The sequence below is a fragment of the Pangasianodon hypophthalmus genome, chromosome 18 (assembly GCF_027358585.1).
Source record: "Pangasianodon hypophthalmus isolate fPanHyp1 chromosome 18, fPanHyp1.pri, whole genome shotgun sequence".
In the NCBI taxonomy this organism is placed as follows: Eukaryota; Metazoa; Chordata; class Actinopteri; order Siluriformes; family Pangasiidae; genus Pangasianodon; species Pangasianodon hypophthalmus.
In genome coordinates this window covers 15,582,289-15,604,942 of record NC_069727.1, presented here as the reverse complement: position 1 = coordinate 15,604,942, position 22,654 = coordinate 15,582,289, and the positions used below count along the sequence as shown (strand labels likewise).

General features: G+C 40.6%; 1 protein-coding gene across 5 annotated transcripts in view; it reads right to left on the bottom strand.

Annotated features, from left to right (window-relative positions):
* The window catches only part of dgki (diacylglycerol kinase, iota), a 71,986-nt gene that overhangs the window by 33,400 nt on the left and 15,932 nt on the right, over positions 1-22,654 (bottom strand). For all 5 annotated transcript variants that reach the window (XM_026923067.3, XM_026923070.3, XM_026923069.3 and 2 more), the window contains exon 2: positions 974-1,082. In XM_026923067.3, coding sequence (XP_026778868.1) covers positions 974-1,082 — 109 coding nt within the window. The remainder of the gene's footprint in view (positions 1-973; positions 1,083-22,654) is intronic.

Below are 22,654 nucleotides of genomic sequence, written 5' to 3'. Positions count from 1 at the left end.
TTGTTTGTGAAACATTCCATTTAATGCATACATTCACCATCCACTTTATTATTAACATCTGTACATCTACACATTCGTGCAATTATCTAATCAGCCAATCATGTGGCAGCAACACAGTGCATAAAATCAAACACACAGAGGTCAAGTGTTTCAGTTAATATTCACACCAAACATCAGAATGGGGGAAATATGATCTCAATGACTTCGACCGTGGCATGGTTTGTGGTGCCAGACAGGCTGGTTTGAACATTTCAGAGATTGCTGATCTGAGACACAACAGTCCCTTGAGTTTACACAGAATAGTGTTGCTGTTGTTGTTCTTCTTCCTTCAACTGCTCCTGTTAGGGGTCGCCACAGCGGATCATTGGTCCACCTGTTTGATTTGGCACAGTTTTTATGCCGGACGACCTTCCTGACGCAGCCCTCCCCAGTTTTATCCGGGCTTGGGACCGGCACCGGCCTAACCACTAGTCCTCCTGGGACCCCCTTACACAGAATAGCGTGAAAAACAGAAAAACAGTTGGCAGTTCTGTGAGTGGAAACACCTTGTAGAGAGTTCAGAGGAGAATGGCAAGACTGGTTTGAGCAGACAAGACCGCTATGGCAAAAAATAACCACACTTTACAACTCAGACCTGTGTCAAAATGGCGGAATTGTGCATCAAGGCCTGTAATGTAAATGCAGCTTTTGACATATATACCTTTTTGGCCCACCATGTTGGTGTACAGAGACCACAGATCACATGGTAGGCTTTCCTGAAAATACAGATGGTGAGTGCAGCTACAAGGTAGGTGAAGGCAAATACACGGCAACTTATCTAGCTATCTTATAAGTACAACACTTTTGTAAGGGCCTTTGCATCATACAAACGGCTAAAACACAATGTTGTGCATGTAGTATTTCAGATTTGGAGCAGAGCTATATCTGTGTGTAGGATGAGGAGGAGGCATGAAATACAGAGTGTGTGACTCACACTCCAGTCGATGGTGGCACGCAGCTCCTTGGCTGGTCCGTTGGTCACAGCAGGGAGAGGCTTCTGGACTGAGGCCAGGTGCTGCAGGCCCGAGCGAGATATGGCTTTCCTGCATCACACACACAAGAAAGAACACACTTTCAGCTAGGCACACTCTGAAGCAATCATACTTTTTTCTTACATTTTATGGTGTATCCAAAGTGGGTTATAAGTGACACAAAATACTGTCGAAGTATAAAACTGTTTGTGGAGATGTAGCACTAAATGTGAGATAGTCATAGGAAGAAAGAGCCACGATTAAACATAAGTGTTGGTGAAAATGCTAAGACTTGCGATCAGGTGGCATCTAATATATGAAGTCTTCCTGATATTGCTGATAAATGGATAACAAAAAAACACACACACACAGACAGACATGATGAGCATTTTTAGCTTCTGCCAAAACACAAAGATCTACACCAATCTGCTGACCAGTCTGTTTGGCCAGCAAACTCCCATCATTCAGTGCATGTAAGAGAGACTCTGCCTCATATGGTATTCAACAGCAGACATCAGCAGAGCTGTTTCTGTTCTGGGCCACCATGTGTGTGTGTGTGTGTGTCTCACAGTCTCTATGTGAGTCAGCATCATGTGGTTAGTGTTCTCTGCCTGTCTTTTTCTCATGGCTGCCACCCCACAGCCTGTCATCATACAAACTTTTCCCTATTCATATATACTGTACAGCCATATATACTGTATACACACTCACCAAACACTTTATTAGGAACACCTGTAAACCTGTTCATTCACACAATTATCTAATCAGCCAGTCGTGTGGCAGCAGTGCAGTGCATAAATTCATGCAGGTACGGGCCAGCAGCTTCGGGTAATGTTCACATCAAACATCAGAATGAGGAAAAAATGTTATCTCAGTGATTTTGACCAGGGCATTATCGTTGGTGCCAGACGGGCTGGTCTGAGTAATTCTATAACTGCTGATCTCCTGGGATTTTCACACACAACAGTCTCTAGAGTTTACTCAGAATGGTGCAATCAAGAAAAAACATCCAAAATACATGAGCGGCAGTTCTGCGGACGGAAACTCCTTGTTGATTAGAGAGGTCAATGGCGAATGGCCAGACTGGTTGGAGCTGACGGAAAGGCTACAGTAACTCAGATAACCATTCTGCACAATTGTAGTGAGCAGAAAAGCAACACAGAATGCACAACACATCAAAACTTGAGGTGGATGGTCTACAACAGCAGAAGACCACGTCGGGTTCCACTTCTGTCAGAAGTCTGGAAAAACGTAGCCTGGTCTGTTGAGTCTTGATTTCTGAAACTGGCCCACACTTTGGGTCAGTTAATACCAAGCAATCATCGCTTGAATGCCACAGCCTATTTGAGTATGTGCATCCCTTCATGGCCACAATTTACTCATATTCTAATGGCTCCCTCCAGCATGATATTGCACCATGTCACAAAGCAAAAGTCGTCTCAAACTGGTTTTATGAACATGATGTGGGTGTGGTAGAACAGGAGATTCACAGCATGAAAAGTGCACCAGAAAAATCAGCAGGAATTGCCTGATGCAATTATGTTAACATGGACCAGAATTCCAAAGGAATGTTTCCAACATCTTGTGGAATCCATGCCATGAAGAACTGAGGCTGTTTTGAGAGCAAAGGGAGGCCCTACCCTGTATTAGTGTAGTGTTCCTAATAAAGTGCTCTGTGAGTGTGTCCAATCTGTTAGAAATTTTTAGATTTGTTTGGAATTTATATCAACCCTTTGAAGCTGTCTGATGCTAAAAAGTTACCCTGACTTTACAAGTATATGATTATAGAGAAATGTTTGAAAATGTCGGGAGTAGAAAGGAGAGATTTTAATAATAAATTGTAGTAATAGGAAAAAGTGAAAGTAAAAGTAAAAGGAAAAGGAAAAAGAAAAACTCAAGTACAGATACTAGTAAAACTAGACTTAAATAGAGAAACAGAGTAATAGTACTTTGTTACCTACAAATTCTAGACTCAAACATGAAATATAATCAGGGCTTCATTAATCCCATTTTTTCCATTTCTGATACAATACCAATATCAAAGATATTTTGTACTGACTAGTAACCAAGGCAACTCTCTGCTACATTCTGTTGTGAAGTTGTGAGAAATGATACAGGAGTGATTTTGGCTAGTTTAAAGACAATTTGTGTTTTATGTTCACATACACACTGCTGGATTGATCAACATCATATGCATTCAAGACATGGAATTCATCAGTGGATCTTATTGGAAAAGGTCAAATTGGATCTGATACCTATCCAGCGTTTAAGGCCAACATCAGCCCCAGTACCAAAACTCATTAAACATAATACAGAATGTCTCTGAATGTCCTAAAAATAACACCTGTGTGCTGATAGTCTACGTGCCTCCTAAAAAACCCATAAGCACACAAAACATTTTATTTTTATAAACATGTACTGTGTGCTCATCTGAAACAGCCATCAACTGCTCTTTGAAAACAGTTAAGAATAAATGAACCACATATGAAACAATCAGAGGAAGGACAGAGAGAGAAGACAAAAACACACACGGCACACACACAGGGTGGTGGGCTAGACACCCGACACCCTGCTGAAATGTCCAACTGCTCGTCTAAAATTATCCCGAAGAGAACAGAGGAGAGTCCAGTTACAGGCCTGTATACACACACACACACACACACACCCCTTCAGCCTCAGAGTTAAAAATAGCAGCACAGGGGTTGACAGACATGCTGGAAAAATGCCACCGTGACGACAAATAATCATTGCACACACACACATACGCACACGCACATGCACACACACACACACACACACACACACACACACAAAGAGCTTTGTGGTATGGTCAAGACATCAGATTGGCCAATAAAAGTAATGAAATCATCATGAACATCAAAAGCATTTTCAGCTGATTTTCAAAATCTTATCTCTTAAACATTGTTCCTGTAGAGTCGATGGCATTCGGTTAATCAGATGACCTTGGAGTTTACTTACTAAAACACACCATGTATTTAGACAGTAGCTATGTCTGTACACTGGGCAGTTGGGCCTTTTTTTTATACCAGCTCCTCCACTGATAGCTTGCACTGTCCAAAATAAAAAGCTTTTCTGTATGTAGCAAACCAACATAATACCTGGTCAATACTGAGAAACATAAGGCAGGCTAAACTTCAGGTGATCAGCAAAAAGGAATACACTAGACAAGACTAAATCAGTAAACATGCAGGCCATAATCAAAGCACTAATCAAGAGAGATAAAAGTGTAAGGAGTTCTCTTATGAGACAGCATGGTCCAGGACATCCCTTGCAGGAAGCCAGCAGTCTTCCTCCAGGCCACAGCCCTCCCAGTCAGATACCCAAGGCAAAGTCAGATATGGATATGTGTGCACCACCTTGCACTGATAAACTGAAAAAATACCTAAAATGACCCTTGAAAAAAAATTAGCTTAGGAAAAAGAAATAGTCATTTTACAGCCGACGCTTAACCATGTTCTTTTGGCACACGAGAAAATTATGGTTTGTAGCTCCACTCTTCTAACTTGATTACTACGGTATGTCTGTCAAACTACTACTATTACTAACATAACAGTTAACATAAATACTGTAAAGCCATGAATATTTTATAGTTAAGTATATAACAACCATAGTGATCATACCATGGTATAACGGCAGCAATAAATAATAAATATAATTCCCACAATGCACCATAGTAAAAATAGTCAGCTATAGTAAAATATTTGATATACACACACATACACACATACACAAAAATACAAGCAAGACAGAGGCTGTGGAAGGTTCACATTGCTAACCCGTATAATATCCTAAGCTTTGATATGTAGATATTTACACTCATCCACATCCCCTGTGCTTATGAGTGTGTTCCTCTGTTGAAAAGTCTGGATTACAATAAACTAATTAAAGGCAGTAAGAGATATGCTGATGTGAGTTGTGTGAACATGTGTACATGTGGGAGAACTCATTTCCACTCAGGATGAATGAGTGTCAGGCAAGCGGCAGAGACGGATGCAAGTGCAGTTGAGAGTTTATTCAGTTTATTCAAAATTCACTCAAACAATCCAAAACAAAATCCAAAATTGGGGTCAGAAGCCAGGTACAGGTCAGGCGATCGGCAGACAGACTAGACTAGGCAAAATAACAACACTGAATTAAAGACTTGGAATTGTCACTAGGCGTGTGCATGGAGCAAAATGGAGTCAGATTCGCACATGTTGTTGCGTAGTAGGGAATTCTGGGATTGGAGTTTGGGCATCTTACACACCCTGCGTCTCAATTCGCCTACTTCGACTATGCACTAAATGTATGTGCTCGTTTTGTGAAGAAAAAGTACGTACTTTTGAGTGTGAGGCAAAAGAGTACGCAAGTACTGGGACACACTTAACACGTCATTTAACGGAAGAGAACGTTGTTGCCTAGTTACGCACACTGTCACCGTAAACAAACCCCTCGTTGCATTTCGGCTTTTCTTTATTCATTATTCCTTGTATAATTTATACTCATAACTTACTTTACCATTTCCTTTTTTTATTTATCCACATTTCATTTCCACCTCTCTAAAATGCATCCTTGAGCTCGGTGAAGCAAAACGTCACAAAACTCTTCCTCCCTTGTGAGTTGTGGGCAATATTAGCTGAAAAAGTGTCTACGGAGCCACGCTTCGAAAATCTACCAGAAAAAGTCCATATAGTACGATCTACCGAAAGTAATACTACGATTTGGGAAACTAATTCTAATCTCGGATACTATTTAGGACAGGTAGTAGGCAAATTGAAACGCAGCATCAGTCTCTGAGACAACACAGGCCCTATTGCAGTTTCACAGGCATCAATCTGAACAGACAGGAAGGATCGGGGCATTTTAAAATCGAGGCATCTGTAAGTACCTCCTTCTGAAGAGTGAAAGCCTGGTGAGCGGGTTCATTCCACGTGAGCTTTCTTTTTGATTAGTGACGTGAGTAGAGTGGCTATAGAGCTGAAGCCCTGAATGAATCTCCTATAGAAATTTGCAAATCTCAGAAACCTGTGAAGTTCCTTGACTGTGCGTGGAATGTGGCATTCCTTCACGGCACTGACCTTACTCTTTGTTTGCTGATAATATATCTGAGAAATGATACTTGGAGCACATAGGGGGTCTCACTTTTCCCCTTTAATGTACAGCTGGTGCTCTAAGAGGTTTGGCCAGCACCTGCTTGACATGGTCAACATGGCTCTCCAGGGAAGGGGAGTGAATCAGAATATTGTCTATATATGCAATGAAGAATTCCCAGCAGGTTGAGCAAGGCATCATTAATCAATGCCTGAAACACTTGTAATGATCACCGGTGGTGCTAAAGGCCATTTTCTACTCATCGCCCTCATGAATGCGGATCTTTCTGAAGTTAAGTTGTTCAAGCGAAGCTAGGAAGTCAGTAATATGACATTAAAAATCTATATCTGTATATTTAATTATCTATATATAAATTTGCAGTAACTCACACCAATTCTACAATTTGAAGCCCATCAACTGTGGTTCACAGTGAGTGAGTTTTACAGGATACAGGATTTTTTTTTAAAGAAACTGGATTTCTGTGTATTTCTATGTATACACATCCCTTGTGTAAATGCTCCTGCGAATGATTTACGAATAAATCCTTTCATATCGAGCTTGATAAATGTGGCACAATGTTCCTAATTTGGCTGCATAATTGTGGTAAATAATTATGATTCCGATATGAGCACAATAATTGGGATTATCACTTTTACCATTACTGTACAGTCTTACACACATAACTAGTCAAGAAAGCTGTATGAAAAGGTTTTAGTGTAGGTCACAATGCACAGCTCATTAGAATGAGCTATTCTATAGTTCAACCTGAATCAAGCAACCAAGTGCAAGCACAGGAGGTCAAATGGAAAGCAAGTGCAGAAGAGAGATGTCACATGGCTGCTGAGGGAGAGAAAGAAAGAGAGAGAGAGAGAGAGAGAGAGAGGGAGGGAAGGAGAGCAATCATGAAGAGCTCTTTTAACAAAATTAGTTCCAGTAATATCACGGCTGATGCTGGTCTCACTTCCCAGATGGATATTACAATCAGAATGTGATGTGCCAGCATACAACATTTCTCCATAGCAAACCTGTATTCAGTGAACTCCATAACATAACTATATTCAGTGAACCTGTATTCATAAGACCTGGGTGAAAAAAAGACACAGATGAAGGAGGAAGGAGAGAGAGAGAGAGAGAGAGAGGGAGAGAGAGAGGGAGAGAAAAGGAAGAAAGTAAATGTGTGAAGCTATGAGTTCAATTTAGAAGCTATTGTGTTTTATCCCCCTCCACTTCCCATCATACCTTGCAGTAATGCTACCCCTCCTGAGTTACCATAGCAACAGTCCGACACAGCAGGCCCAGCGGTGTATTTAAGGCCATCTTGCTGTGAGCATGGTAATCTCTGTCCTCACGCGCATTGTCTCAGGCAATTAGGGAGCGTTGCTCTGCGTGGGCTGTGAACTCGTCCGGTTCTTTTATGTCAATCGTCTGCCCACGTTCTGCAATATGATCTGATCCCTCTCTTCCTTCTTCTGCAGTCTGCGCACTCAGTGGGAACTGGTCTTTTAGGTCCTACATTTTTATTTATTTTACACGTTACAATTTTGATTTCTACTTATGTACTGCTCGCCATTTGTGCACTGTGCTTTATAATTTGCACAACCTATTTATGTGAAGAGTTATCTCCATATCTACCTATCTCTTATATCCATCTATCCATCTGTACTTATGCATCTATTTATCTATCTATACATCCAATCATCTGCTTTATCTGTCTATCCATTTGTATCTACTGTATGTGTCTATCGATCTGTCCACTCATCCATCTATTTGTTATCATCTATCCCTATATCAATCCATTATCCATCTATCCCTCAAGCTATGTATCTATCTGTTCCTCTGTTATATCTAGGTCTGCAAATAAATATTTGACAAATTGCTATGAAGTGACACAACACAAAAGCGCCTATTCGCCCTATCATCAGGACATTGTGAGTAGGAATGCTACAGTTTTCCATGGATGGAAGTCCAAGAGAATCTAACTCTGTGAATCTATGAGGGATGGTGTTACTCTCTCACCTGTCCATCGGAAAGACACTGACCAATCGTGGCCATCTGTGAGCTCATGGATGCGTAAGAGGGCAGTTAGTGCTTTCCTCTGAGTGTGTTACACTGCCCTGTGACAGAGCATTGAATTATCAATTGTTTCAATGAAAAATGACAGCTGACCTCAGGTATTCAGACTAATAGCTAGCATCATCCAATATGAAATAACAAGCAAAGATTACAAGTATTATAATTCAAACTGCAGCAAACAGATAAAATGTAGCTACTTAATTCAATGTTACTTGGATTACTGTATGGCCATTAACTAGCTAGTTAGGTATTGCCAGAAACAAAGTGAGCCAAAAGTAATGGACTGAGTTATCTCTGTATCTGTTGCTTTCTGTAACTGCTTCTTACTAAGAGTAAAGAGTAGAAAAGAAAAATCTCTGTTATGGTATACTCTGTACAAAGCACAGGGTAGCTCCTCAGTTTTACGAAGTAGCTTCAGTGGAAAAAAAATAATAAAGCAGTGTCAGTGTAGCAGTTAGCTACTTTTTCTTAGTGGCTTATAGTGTAATGAAAAAGCTAGTTGGGCTGTAGCTTAGCTATTTTAATTTATGAATACTTTGTAGATTGACAAGTCACAACATTAAGTAGCTTCCCCAACATTGATCTGTATGTTCTGCATGGTCTATTCCCTATCTAGCGACATGAAGTCAGTGAACTACAGCTGCCTTACGCTGGAACATTGTGTAGGATCAGGGCTCCAGGGATCAGTTTCAGGTACTGACTCCTGAGCCACAATCATTAAGCGGACAGTTGACACTCAGCTACCAGAAACATTGTGTAGGACAGCAGTGACTCACCACCACAGAACCTGCCTTTTTCTCCTTGGTACTGAGGAACTTCCTTTCTCTGCACCTTGCTGACTTGTTCCAGAGATGAATGCAACAGCCATGACTGGCACTGTGCAAAGCCCCGAGTGTATGAGAACCCTCATGAAACGCCGCTACACAATCTAACGGCTTCACTCCAGCATACCTGCACACACACTCCTTATCCCAATGTGTAGGCGAGACCTGATGCCGGATACCTGAGAGCGGGGAGGCTGATGGTGGGTGTCACCGGAGCTCTGGGAGAATCTCTCGGCACCATCAGTGCTACGTCACTCACCGAAAGGCAACCCGCAGGATCAATTCCAGCATAGCGCTGAGGCTATTTTAAGATTCATTATGCATCCCGGTTAACTTTCTTCAGACAATCCTGCCTGGTACAATGATACTAGCTAAATTAGCCTCTATTTCCAGTCATACAGTGTTACCTAGCATTGAAGGCTCATTTGTCATTTTTTACTAGTAAATTCCAGCCACATACTGTAGATTCATGTGTATTTTGGTAAATATGGGTTAGCTAAACCCTAATGCACAACTAGTTGTTATGCTGAGGTGTAGTTATTAAGTCCATCAAATTAGCATACATGAATTTTCAGGCTCAAATTCATCTTTAATATGAATCATTATTCTAAATGAAGAGCTTCCAAAACTGCTAAGAAGGAAATCCTTCTTTTTTTCAGAGGAAAAAAAATTGAAAGACAAAAGCCGTAGTGTATGTCGGTGGACAAGATGGCTATTTTTTCCACCAAGCAACAGTAAGAAAACGGTGAGTCAAAAGTCTGGTGTGACCACTAATAATGAACAATAAGCACTTTTGTTACCATCCAGAGAGGCCTCTTGTTTTCTACTGGTTCAGAAGACCAGAGCTTGTGAATTCACAGGTCAAAGTTCACCTAGATAAAGCTGGTGTGAAGCAAAAGCAACTGCTACCAGAAACAATTGTCAAACGCTATTCAGGTTTGGTCTGACTGCAGCTTTAACTGAAAAAGCAAAAAAGCAATGGGTCATAAATCATAAACGCTATGGCTAAACCTTAGATGTTGGCACATCTGCTAAAAGTATTAGAAGTGCCACCTTTGGTTTATTTTGGCCCTTTGGCTAGGGCAAACTGGATAAACCTACTTGATACAGGGACTTACTTGAGTAGCAGACCCTTAAGCACAAGAGTACTTTGTGCAGTAGTACAAGTGTCACAATGTCATCCCACAAAGACCATTTCCAAAATATTCAACCAAATTGCGATTTTTCTGATAACAAGGTACCTACCAAAAATAGTCCAAGACCGGTGACGTCTTTGGCTGAAATATTAATCACCCTCATAGGAACCTCATTTCTAATGAGCTAACCTGCAGCTTTCTTGATGGATATTTACACAAGAGCAAGGGAATAACATTTACTAGTCTACCAGGTTCAGCTTAGCAACAGGATATGTATGACAGGGAATTTTTAACACTGAAAGAGCAGTGAGCACAGCCAGCCTGACACTTGCAAGACACCGAAACATTTCACACTGGCAGCAGACTATGAAATGAGTGTGACCGATAAGGCCAGAGGGAATTTTCCCTGTCTATAGCTCACTACAGCTCATTTCTAGTGATGCCACTCCAGCAACACACACAAACACACACAAAATCCAAGCCAATACAACCATATCTCCATCATCACTGGCATTGTGAAGTTACTATTCCTCTTTCCAAGGCCTTGAGCTTTTCTTTTTCTGCCTTCTAAAGTGGGCCAGTGTGTTCACAGTGACAGGGTTTGCCTTTAGCAGACTGATCAGCAAAGCCTCATCTACACACGCTACACCACACCCCTGTCTTACAGTTTCACAATAACACTCTATAAAACCCTACACCTCCCACCATTTTAGCTTTCCTGACGTGGCTACAAAATTTAAGGAAAATCACCATTTTATTTCTTTGTACAAAATATTTAAATATACTAAATACACCACTCCCACATTCACCCCAGAAGATCTGTTAGACTAAATAATTATATAACCAGTGTGAATATTCTGTGGCAACACCAGCTATTTTTAATATGAAGAAAAATGCACCATAAACGACTTGCATATTAATCTTTATAATTAACACCTGCCCTTCAATGACATCAAATATTTATTTATTTATTTATTTATTTATTTTTTAGTTTTTTTATTTCGAACTTTTTTCATCGACATGTTGGTCTTTTTTCACTTTGATTAACAGTTTCCTACATTACCCACAATGCTGTTCGACTACCTGCTGACAGTGGTGCTAGCGGGATTCAGCCTTTGCTTCATCTCTACCAAAATAGGGTGATGCAGCAGCGCTTTATTCTTTTAGTCCTTCCAGCTCCCTCAGCTCTTCACCTGTACACTCTGCTCAAACAGACACAGGTCCAAAGCTTTAACCGAAATCAATGCCATTGTGCTTGTCAGCCGAGACGCTGCTTAAACTCATCACAACTGAATCATATAGCTGCATTACATTCTGGAACTTGCTGTCTCCACTGCTTCTACAATGGGTTTCTCATTTTCTCACTTTTCTGCATCTGAACACAGCATCTGTAACGTTTCAGACACTTAATCACTACGTATGTGATGTCTCTGTCGTGACTGAAATCTAAGCATTGGCACAAGGGAGGAGGAGGAGGAGGAGGAGGAGGAAAGCATGAGATAGAAGAGCTACGGGTAATCCTTTTAAACAATGCTGCCATGGCAGTAGCACATACTCTCATGTGAACCTTCATCTGCTTTAGCACCAGAGGATTTGTGACTAGCGCTAATTCAATCAGCGCTCTTTTATCAAACGCTATCTGCCTGAAGATATACACACACCGAGACAGTCTATGAAGCAGCACACCAAGAAACAGCGTTACACTGTTAAGCCTATCAAATGTTGTGTAATGTTGTGCACTCCTCAAGTTCTCAGGATGTGTGGCTTGTGCTTTGACTTGCATATCAAGAAGCTCTTAGCTCTTTTGTCTATGGTTAGGCTGATTGTGGTTCACTGGTATATAATAATACACAGTCTATTACATCATGAGCAGTAGCATGTCATAGTCTTCAGAAGATCCTGTGCTACACTAAAGTGCTCATTTTACTTCATCAACGCTGCTTTTTTCTGTAATGAACTTTCAGAACAGTAAGTGGTCCTTCCATCAAACAAGGGGAGAGGTAGTCACCAAGGTGGGATATGTGAAAACACACGTTGTAGTGTTGTCCATTTAAACAAAATGGCGGCGCTTCAACTGAGATGGGAATAGTGCAGCTTTGCTACAACTTCATGTAATTATACAGAAGATTATACAGCATCGCATCATTTATTTGAAAGCATGACTCAAGGCTTTTGAACTTTTAAACTTGAATGGCCAACCTAATTTTAAAATGTAGCCTAATCTGTATAAATCTGTATAAACAGCTCCACTGCGTTGATTTAAAAGAGAAAAGCAAACAACTTAGTAAACTGATTAGCAGAGATAAAGACGTAATTTTCTTTTCATCTACATTTATCCATCAGTTCATAAATACAGAATTTGTTAAGAAAATGAAACCATGTAGTGCATAATAATAAAAAAAAGTCTCTCTATTTAGAATCTGCTTGCTTTACAATGCTTCCACCTCACCATGGGCAATGCAGTTATGTCCCCAATAAATAGCTTCTTAGCTGTGATTTGATTCTGTACAGTGGCATATTTCCTTCTGAAACCGGAAGTGACTAGTGACGTCATGTTGAACTGCTTGACTAACTTACACAACAGCCTGTAGCACTCAAGATACGCAACACCATCGCCTGTTGTACACAAACCTGACAGTAGCTTAGTGAGCTAGCTAATTATGGAGAACGGCAAAGAGATTAACGAGAGCCTTTTATTTAGGTCAATGTATAAAGATGGAATCGTGTTCTTGCTCAGTCTGAGATAGTGACATATTCAGCATTGAAGAGCACTGAAGTTAGTAAAACACCCTGAAACGTGTCTGACACGTGACTGTGATCCACCCACAAAATTCACCCACTTCGAAACGAATAAACTCCAATCAAGCACAGAAAAATAGACAGCCAAAAGCACCGACATGCCGAGTTTGCTGCTAAGAAACTACTACTGTAGGGCAAGACCTGCCTCTGGGGGCGGGTTCTAAACAGCATTTCACTGGATCTTAAATAGTAGTTGCACCTAGATATAAATCATAACATTTTTAATCATTTTGCAAAGAAGTGATGAACTATAAAATTAGGATATGTCCAGAGTTTTTTTGTGTGTGTGTGTGTGTTTTCAGATATTCTATTGTACCTGGTGTCCATAAGGTGAAATGACAGGTGCAAAAAGGTACTAATTCAATTTTATTCAGGGGCACTTTAAGCTAATAGATTCACTACAACCAACACTTTCTGTGTGCTTGAGGAGAGGGTGTGAGACATGCTGTCAGAGCTCCCACATTCACACGTCTCTATCGGCCAGTCACAGTGAATGAGGGCGGGCAGTTTAAATGCTTCAGTTCTGGAGAGTGACTTTTATGATCTGCCACGCTCCGAAGATGCCAAAATCCTATTCAGTTAGAAGTGTAAGTGAGCCTTATATCAGTTACTGATGATGAAAATCCTGTAAAGTAAATGACCAAGCTTGGGCTGTGCCCCTTGAAGTGGCCGACAGAGTGAAAGGGTTGAAAAAGTGAAAAAGTGCGCATGCTAGGAAAGAAAAAGTTGCAGGAACTTCAGTGCTGAAGTGAAGTGCATTATTGAAATCACTCCCACACAAGCTGTCTGGGAGAGATGTGCTGCTGACATCAGCATTGTAGCAGCTGTCTCAGAGATCTCGCAGTCACCTTTCTAAAAGCATGCTGGCATTTACTTCAGCGCCAGTCTATAAACTTTACTGCGTCAATGCTAGACTAAGAAAATAAGAGTGCAGCGTAAGCCAGTGTTTCTCACTAAGCTGAACCTGAGTCATTGTGTGGAGGAAGTGATGGGCATACACTCGAGCGTGGGTACACTGTGCTACAGTGCAGTTTCATACAGTTACATACAGACTTTTAGCTGAAGCTGTTGGTCAAAGTGACTTACATTAACCACCCGCTGGCTACCCTGGAACAGGACGGGGATAAGTGCTTTGCTTAAAAGCTGTGATCAAACCAATACTTTGACATGCTGTTCAAATGCAGTCCTCAGTGCTGTAATCAGGATTGGGCACTGCAATTAGTTTCCCGAAATGCAGCAGCCGAAAAGGTTATATATGCCTTTCATCTCCCAAGACGCTGAAAACACTGTCAGGAAAAAACCTAAACCTCAGGATTAAACCTAAAACTTAGAATTCTTCCGTGTGAGAACCTAGTGTTTCTCTTTCAGAGAGGGTTCCAAGTAGAACAGTAAGCTATCCAAAGAACCCTTGAGGAACCCTGTTGAGGAACCCTTTTCCAAGTGCTTTGTAATACTTTAAAAATACGTTTAAAAATATTTCAAGTGAAATTTTGCCACCCGCTGCATGGTAGCGCTGCAGGCAGTGTTGCCACCTCACAGCTTCGGGGTCCCTGATTCACTCCTGAGCTCAGGTTACTGTTTGTGTGGAGTTTCACATGTATTCCCTGTGTCCATGTGGGTTTCCTCTGGGATCTCTGGTTTCCTCCCACCTCCCAAAAATATGCCAGGAGAGGGATGTAAATGTGTGTGTTCATGGTGCCCTGCAATGGACTGGCATTCTGGCTAGGGTGTATTCCCACCTCACACACAGTGTTCCCAGGATAGACTCCAGATCCTTCAAGACCCTGAGCAGGATAAAGCGATTATTGTGAGTGAGTGAGTGAGTGAGTGAGTGAGTGAATACATGAGTGAGTGAGAATATTTTGGTGTGAGACAAGGGTAATGCATGCTGTGGTAAATACAAAATAACTCAAGTTTTCAGGGCTCAGTGTCTTGATTTTAAATATTGAGATGATTATAATGCATAGACAAAATTAGACATACAAATTGCAATCAGTTTATTCTGAAAAATGTACTCTAATAACTAGGCCTGTCAGTATATTGTTTTTTCTTTTTATCGTTATTGCCATTTTAGCCTTTGGAAAACTAATGCGAAAGGATTATATATATATATATATATATATATATCTATGTGTAATTTTTATTATTGAGTACCGCATTCTGACCTCCCAGGGGTTTTCTGTGGGTGTGTTGATAAGTGGCCGAATCCAAACAAAACAAGTCATTTTGGTCAAAAGAATGCAATCACACTTTGCAATATACTTGTAAAATGCTATTTAGCCTATATTTGCGGGAACATTGTGAGCGAGTGAAAAAGAATGGGAAGAATCGCAAGAATAGTGAGTGCGAACAGAAGGTCCTTAAATAGTCTGTAGGCGGTAATCAATAGGCCAGAGAAGATGAACGCTGCTAAGTGTTCTCACATTGTGAGACCTGACACAGACAGGATGTTAATCCAGAGCAGTTAATATTTATTAAAAATTCCCGGTTTTCTGGGTTTTAAAGTTTTGCAATACTTGACTTTATAAAGGTGATACATTTGTATTTAATGTATGTAGCTTATTATTGTGATTTTTTTTTATTCCACACAATTTTAAAATAAAAAAATTTAAATAAATAAACAAAAGTTTCTTCTTCCTCTGACTACATCATTCGTTTTTTCAGTATTTAAATTCTCATGCACTAGGTGTCAAACTCAAGGACCTTGGGCTAAATTTGGACTTGCAAAAAATATTGAAACAGCCTGTAGTGCAACACTAGCCAACATTTTCTCACCGGAGCACTATTACCTAGAATTCTCATCCCATAAAAAGGCGTATAGCATACATCCATCCAATCCTCATCGCACATTTCATGCATGCTTGACTATTATAAAGAAAACTAACACCCAAAAGTACATCAGTGTCCATGAAACATGAGGGGTGGGGACAGATGTTGCTGATGTTAGGCTGCATTTACAACACGGTTCACTTAAAACTGTGTCATAAGGTCATGAGACAGTGAATAAACTGCATATTTGTTTATTCTGATTACTCATAAAAATCATCTTGTAGAAAAACACTTTCATGACACAGTCATGACATCATTATATATAATGATTTCACAGCATATAGAAAGTGTATGTGTAGGGTTTTAATGAATCTTTATGGACTTAAATAGAGACGGAATATAAAACAAGTGCAGCAGGACAGAGACATGGGCTTGCATGTTCTTAGTGAAGATAAGGTCATGTGATTTCTTCTTTACTGCTACAGTAAAGAAGCTGTGCTATGATGTATGATGTATGGTACTAAAATGAATATGGTTCAGTACGACTCACCGTAACTAAACAAGAGAATACATGCTCTCAGAGCTCTCAGAAATGCCAATGTGGCCCAGGCAGAAACTGTGTACAGCCTTGCTTCCAGTATTGAAGTCTTACACTTGGAAGAATTCATCATGTCCAGACAAGAGATCAGAGCACAGCCTGGCCTTGCAGCGTATGCAGCATGTGTGTGTGTGTGTGTGTGTGTGTTCCATGTGTTGGAGTAGTGTTTGCATAGGTCAGGGTTATGCTTTGTGTGTGTGTAGACTGGGTGAGTGTATGTGGGATTTCTGCCTGTACCAGATAGAGACATATTTCTCTCTCCTTTGCCCCTCGATGGTGTCATTGCAATCTGATACCCACCCACTCACAATGGCAGGAAAAACACACACAGCCGGAACTTGCACACACACGCATATATCAGCAAACTTGTCACCAGGTCATAGAGGAAAGTTGGAGAAAAGGGGTTTGTGTTTTGACCTTGTGGAGACATTTCTTCTTTCCACATCTCCACTTTGAAAAACGAGCAGGTCTCAATCTTTTTTGAGTCTAACGTTTTTCTTATGCCGAAAGTGTGAGGGCGTCAAAGTGTGCAGCAACTGCACAAGCAACACACACACACGCACGCACACACACAAAAAAAACACAAATTCAGCTATTCTTCAGTAGGCTTTTGGCATTCATTCCACAGCATGTCCTTAATGTCAGTAGTCAAAATTAAATCTTTCAGCCCTTTCAGTTTTTAAAACTCAGGTTGCTTGTGTGTGTGTGGAAAGGCGGGGACAGAAGATGCTCCACACCCTCTAAAAATCCACATCCTCCTATCAAAATGGATGCCTTTCCTAACACTTCCACTCTCTGAGCTTCAGATAGCATCTGTAGTAAAGTGACAAGCAGCTTCCTAAGCAACTAAAAATGGTAATCACATCTTCACTGCGTGCCATTATTCCAGCTTAATGAAGTTCAGTGAATGCAGGCCTCTCCTAACACAGTGATGGAGCAGGATAATCAGAAAGCCCAGGGAAAAATAGAGCACACGGCTTTCAGCCTCTCTGCTGGGTTTCAGGCATCGTATTTAAGCTTTCTCTTGCATACTGAGTTTTATTGTTGCCAGGTGCATTTAATAATGTTTCACCATTTTTAAAGTGTATGCAATGCTGCAAAGAGGCATTTTCCACAGCACTAGCTGTGACATTCATTCATTCATTCATTCATTCATTCATTTATCTTCAGTGAATGCTTTATTCTGGTCAGGGTCATGGTGGATCCAGAATCTATTCCAGGAAGTCTGGGCCCAAGGTGGGAGAATCCACGCTAGCTCAGGGCAACATGCACACACACATTCAGTCACACCTTTGGGCAATTAAGCGTAACCAATCCGCCCACCAGAGGACACCCACACAGACAGATTTCCAAATATCCCAAATAATAATATCCCTCAGATAGATAGATAGATCGATAGATAGATAGATAGATAGATAGATAGATAGATAGATAGATAGAAAGTGTAGGGTTTTAATGATTCTTTATGGACTTAAATAGAGACAGAATATAAAACAAGTGCAGCAGGACAGAGACATGGGCTTGCATGTTCTTAGTGAAGATAAGGTCATGTGATAAGGTCATAGCTGTGCTATGATGTATGATGTACGGTACAAAAATGAATATGGTTCAGTACGACTCACCGTGACTAAACAAGAGAATACATGCTCTCAGAGCTCTCAGAAATGCCAATGTGGCCCAGGCAGAAACTGTGTCTCTGACAACTCTGCTCTAAACAGGCAGTAGGTACAGTTGATGTCTACTACAAATCAATACTTTAAAACTGATAGTGAGTGCTTCTACAAATATTTCTTCTATAGATTTTTTATAATAATAACAACAATAATAATAATAATAAATCTTGCCTGTTTACCCTTACATAATATTTTACTGGGACTCATGCAGGATTATTGCAATTAAACTATAAAAAAATTTTAACCACAAATGCAATGGGACAAAAAAGATAATCGTGACAATTTTGTTGGTGCCATAAACTGTATATACGGTCTGTGGATGTATATGATACAGTACCCCTTACGGTAGTCCAGTTATCTAACGCTACTGTCTGTTGTTCTTCCGTTGTGCAGCTTTTTTTTCAAGCTCTGGAAGAATACAGACGGTGTTATTATACCAAATTCATCGGCTGGATCTGTTGTAAAAGTCAAGAGTCTTTATAGTGGGAATCCAGATATAGGGAGTCCACATATAAGGGTTTGGGTATGTGTGTCAGTGTGTGTGTGTGTGTGTGTGTGTGTGTGTGTGTGTGTGTGTGTGTGTGTGCGTGCATGCTCCCTTCCTGATGGTCTGGTGTGTGCAGACAGGAAGCTTGGGCTTTTCCCCCACCTCCCAAAACACCACACACAGATATTTATAGCCAGACTACACAGTGCCACACATTCACTCACCTAGCTCTCCCCTCCTCCTTTCCTCAATCCTTCCTCTCCTCCTTCACCTCCTCATGAATGACAGAGTGGGAGTGTTTGCATGTCCTATCTGTCTCTCCTCTAAATATGGATATATAAATTAGAAACGCACTACCAGCAAATGAGTAAAAAACTGTTTTATTATGTGTAAATTGTTTTTTCCATTTGTACTGTATGTTCCACTGGCTTTATTACACCTTCACTGTTATGTCAGGCGTATTTTCCATGTTGTGATGGACTGTGTTTGAATCCTGCCCTGTATATCTGTGTGTGAACCTCCATCCCTCTGTGTTTACTAAGAGCCTGAGGTTCAAAGGTCAGATTTAACCAACAAACACTCGTCATTAAGCTCACCTTTTATTAGCTGTCCTCTGTTTAATCACAAAGATTACATTTTAACCCACTGGTCAAGTTATTTGCTGCAACCCTTAAACAGTAACATCAATATTACTTCGCAAAGTAAAAATGAGGCAAAAATATATTTCTTTCATGGATCTTTCATACCTGATCACTTCATGTATAAAATATTCCTTATGTCAGAAACCAAATCCCAGGACTACATACAAATCCATAGTGTGTCCATGGCAATGGCTGCACATATTCCACCCAAACATTCTTGAGCTTTTTGGCGTCCTATTTTCCGTACATGGCCATTCGTTGCACATTTCAATTCATTGTTCACATTCTCTGAGCATTAGGGTCACCTGCTTCCAATTTCCAGTTTCAGGATATTTATACTCGTTTGTTTACAGTGTTCTTTGCTACGTCTCGATTTTACAAGAATTATAGCCTGAACCACTTTACTTTCAGTGTGTATGTTTTTTTTTTTCGACTTGTTCCCTCTCTCTCCTTTTTCAATAGAATATAACAGAATGTTCATATTCTTTACAGTACACAATGTCTCCCCTAAAATACAGCTCAGGAGAAAGAACATACGCAGCTCCATATCTCAGCAGGAGGGGCCATCCCCCTGTGTCTGCCAATGGGAAGCATGAGATATTTTTGTATCAGATAGTCTAGGAATATGAGTTAGTGATGCCAAAAATCAAACCACTCACTAAATGAAGGATTTTGAAGTCATTACTAAATTTCACTTCCTGATAACCTGTGAGTGTTAAGCATGACACAGCTGTCAATCATCAAATACACTGTCTTTTAGCAGGTTAGTAATAATAATAAATCCGCAGGGTCCAAGCACTTTTCACAAATATCAGCTCCGGTGGCCAGTTCAGGCCAAGTTACACAGAACAATAAAGAGACCATAGATGAACAATCAACTAAACTTTCCTGAGAAACAATGATTTGAACTTAACTCCACAAAAGCTCAATAATGCTTTTGATAATTATTGAGCTGTACATTCTACTGAGTAGTTTTACACCAGTTTCCAGAAGATACAGCAAAAATTCTAGGATAGCAAAAGTAGGTTTGGTGTATTATGCAAATTAGCTCAAAATCTAAGTGGGCAGAGATTAATGGTCCAAAATGCAAATTAGCTTGGAATTAATCATGGAATCAGACAGAAAAGTATTCTGTCTCTAGGCCTCAGGGTTATCGAGATATGGACTAAAAAAGCTATAGCACAACTATTAGGCCGAACGGGTCCAACTCACATGCCTGAACAGTGGAAGGAAGTAATACCTATTGATCAAATTTCATTCTACAACTTACAGTTTATTCTGTGCATTTCTCTTGTAGGGGATATCAAATAAGAATAAAAAAAACTAAAGCAAAAATAATAGAGCTCCAGCACCTTTGGTGCACAGACCCCTAAAATTCTTGTTATTTAGAACTTGTAGTACACATGTAATCATTTTTAGTGCAGTATCCTCACGATATCTTAAACTGATAAAGGCTGAAGCTGTTGTTATAGCATGACACAAAAGAAGAAAAAAAAAAGATTTTAAAAGTGGAAATGTTATATACTTACGAGTGAAATATGTACCCAATCCATCAGGATCTTAGATTTTACACTATGAACATACAGGCCTCAAATATAGAGAGCTAGAGGAAACTGAGACTGAGTGATGTGACAGCCAACTACATCTCAATCATTTCCTGCCTCTTAAGAAATAGCTAACAATATTTAACCTCATTTAGTACACAATCATAGGTCACACAGAGACACGGCAGAAAGATACTCACACTTATACAGACATGGAGCCATGAGTAAGGGTAGGATATTAGGTGTTCTGTGGAGGTCAATGATTAAAAATTTGACAAGATGAGAGACGTCTCTTTTTCTCCATCTCCCTTAGGGACGTCTCACGTCCGTATCCTTTCACCCTCTGCTGTCTTTTTCCACAGCTCACTCTCCATGTTTTTCACTCTCCCTGTCCTAATTTTCTTGAGTCAAGCACAGTTGTTTCTTCATTTCTCAGCAGACCGCATGCTGTGGCTTACAGGTGCTCCGTCCTTCAGTGAGAGATAGGTCTCAGGCATTCCTCAGCTCAAATGGGCAGGGGCTGTAGGTGTTTCTGGCTCTGCAACCACCATTCACATGCTTTTAATTGCTTCCTGGCTCTATCACTGTTTTATCCATCTCATGATTGTCAATGCTTGGCTGCTACTCCTTGTGGAGTTACAACCAAAACCAAATCACTTCCTCAACTGCTTTATTGTTCAGGTGTTTGAAGGTGGTGTGAATATTAGGTGTGAATGATATGAGGATGATGAGGATGATGATGATGATGATGATATGTACATCATGATTTGACATCAATGTTCTGATGGGTGAATACAATTCAACACTATCATTTAGAGTTATACAGTATGATACAGTTGGCTGCAATGTGACACCATGTGATTCGTTATTGCATTAAGTGGCTTCCTTCTTTAAACTGACAAGCACAAAGGCCACGCCTCCTCTACTGGGACTAGCAAGCAGAATCACCACACCACCATAACCGGGTCTAGCAACCACAAAGGCCACACCTCCATCATTAGGACTGATAAGCACAGAGGCAATGCCTCCTTCACTGGGATTGATAACCACAAAGGCCACACCTCCATCATTAGGACTGATAAGCACAGAGGCAATGCCTCCTTCACTGGGATTGATAAACACAAAGGCCCCATGTCCTTTATTGGAACTGATAAGCACAGAGGCCACACCTCCTTTACTGGGAATGACGGGTTTAGAAGCCACGTCTCCTTTAATGGGAATGACAGGTTTGGAGGTCATGCCCCCTTCACTGAGACTGACATGTTTAAATGGTGGGTTTAGAGGCCACACCTCCTTCACTGGGACTGACAAGCACAAGTGCCACACCTTCATTTATTTGGACTGACAAGCACAAAGGCCATATCATCTTCACTGGGACTGACAGGAAGAGGCCACGCCTTCTTCCATTGAACTGACAAACATGGAGGCCACGTCTTCTTCTTTTAGACTGATAGGTACAGAGACCACATCTTCTTCACTGTGACCCACAAAACAAAGAATTATGGCAGAAGAAAAAAAAGAGAACAAGATAAATGGACAGACCAAAATAATAATGTAATATTAATTTTTAAAAAAAGAGTCACGCAGGGTGTCTGCTAAATGCTGTTAATGTAATCGTATTGAATATAATTCACAAAGACACAATTCATAATGATTCGGTCACTGTTGCCTCCCAACTTGCCTGACACTGTTGTAAATCATGCAGCCACATCCAAAGTGTGGAGTGTGCTGCACTGATTATATTACATATAAAGGATTATCTGTATGTCTTATGCATTTTCTTGATGGTCTGATGGTATAGTGACTAGTGTTGCCACTCTACAGTTCCAAATCCTGAGCTCAGGTTAGTGTGAGTTTCCTCACGTGAGTTTCCTCCGGGTTCTCCGGTTTCCTCCCACCTCCCAAACACATGCCAGGAGGTGAACTGGCTACTCGAGATTGCTCGTAAGTGTGAATGTGATTGAGTGCGGTGCCCTGTGGTGGAGTTGCATCACATAAAAGTAAAGTTG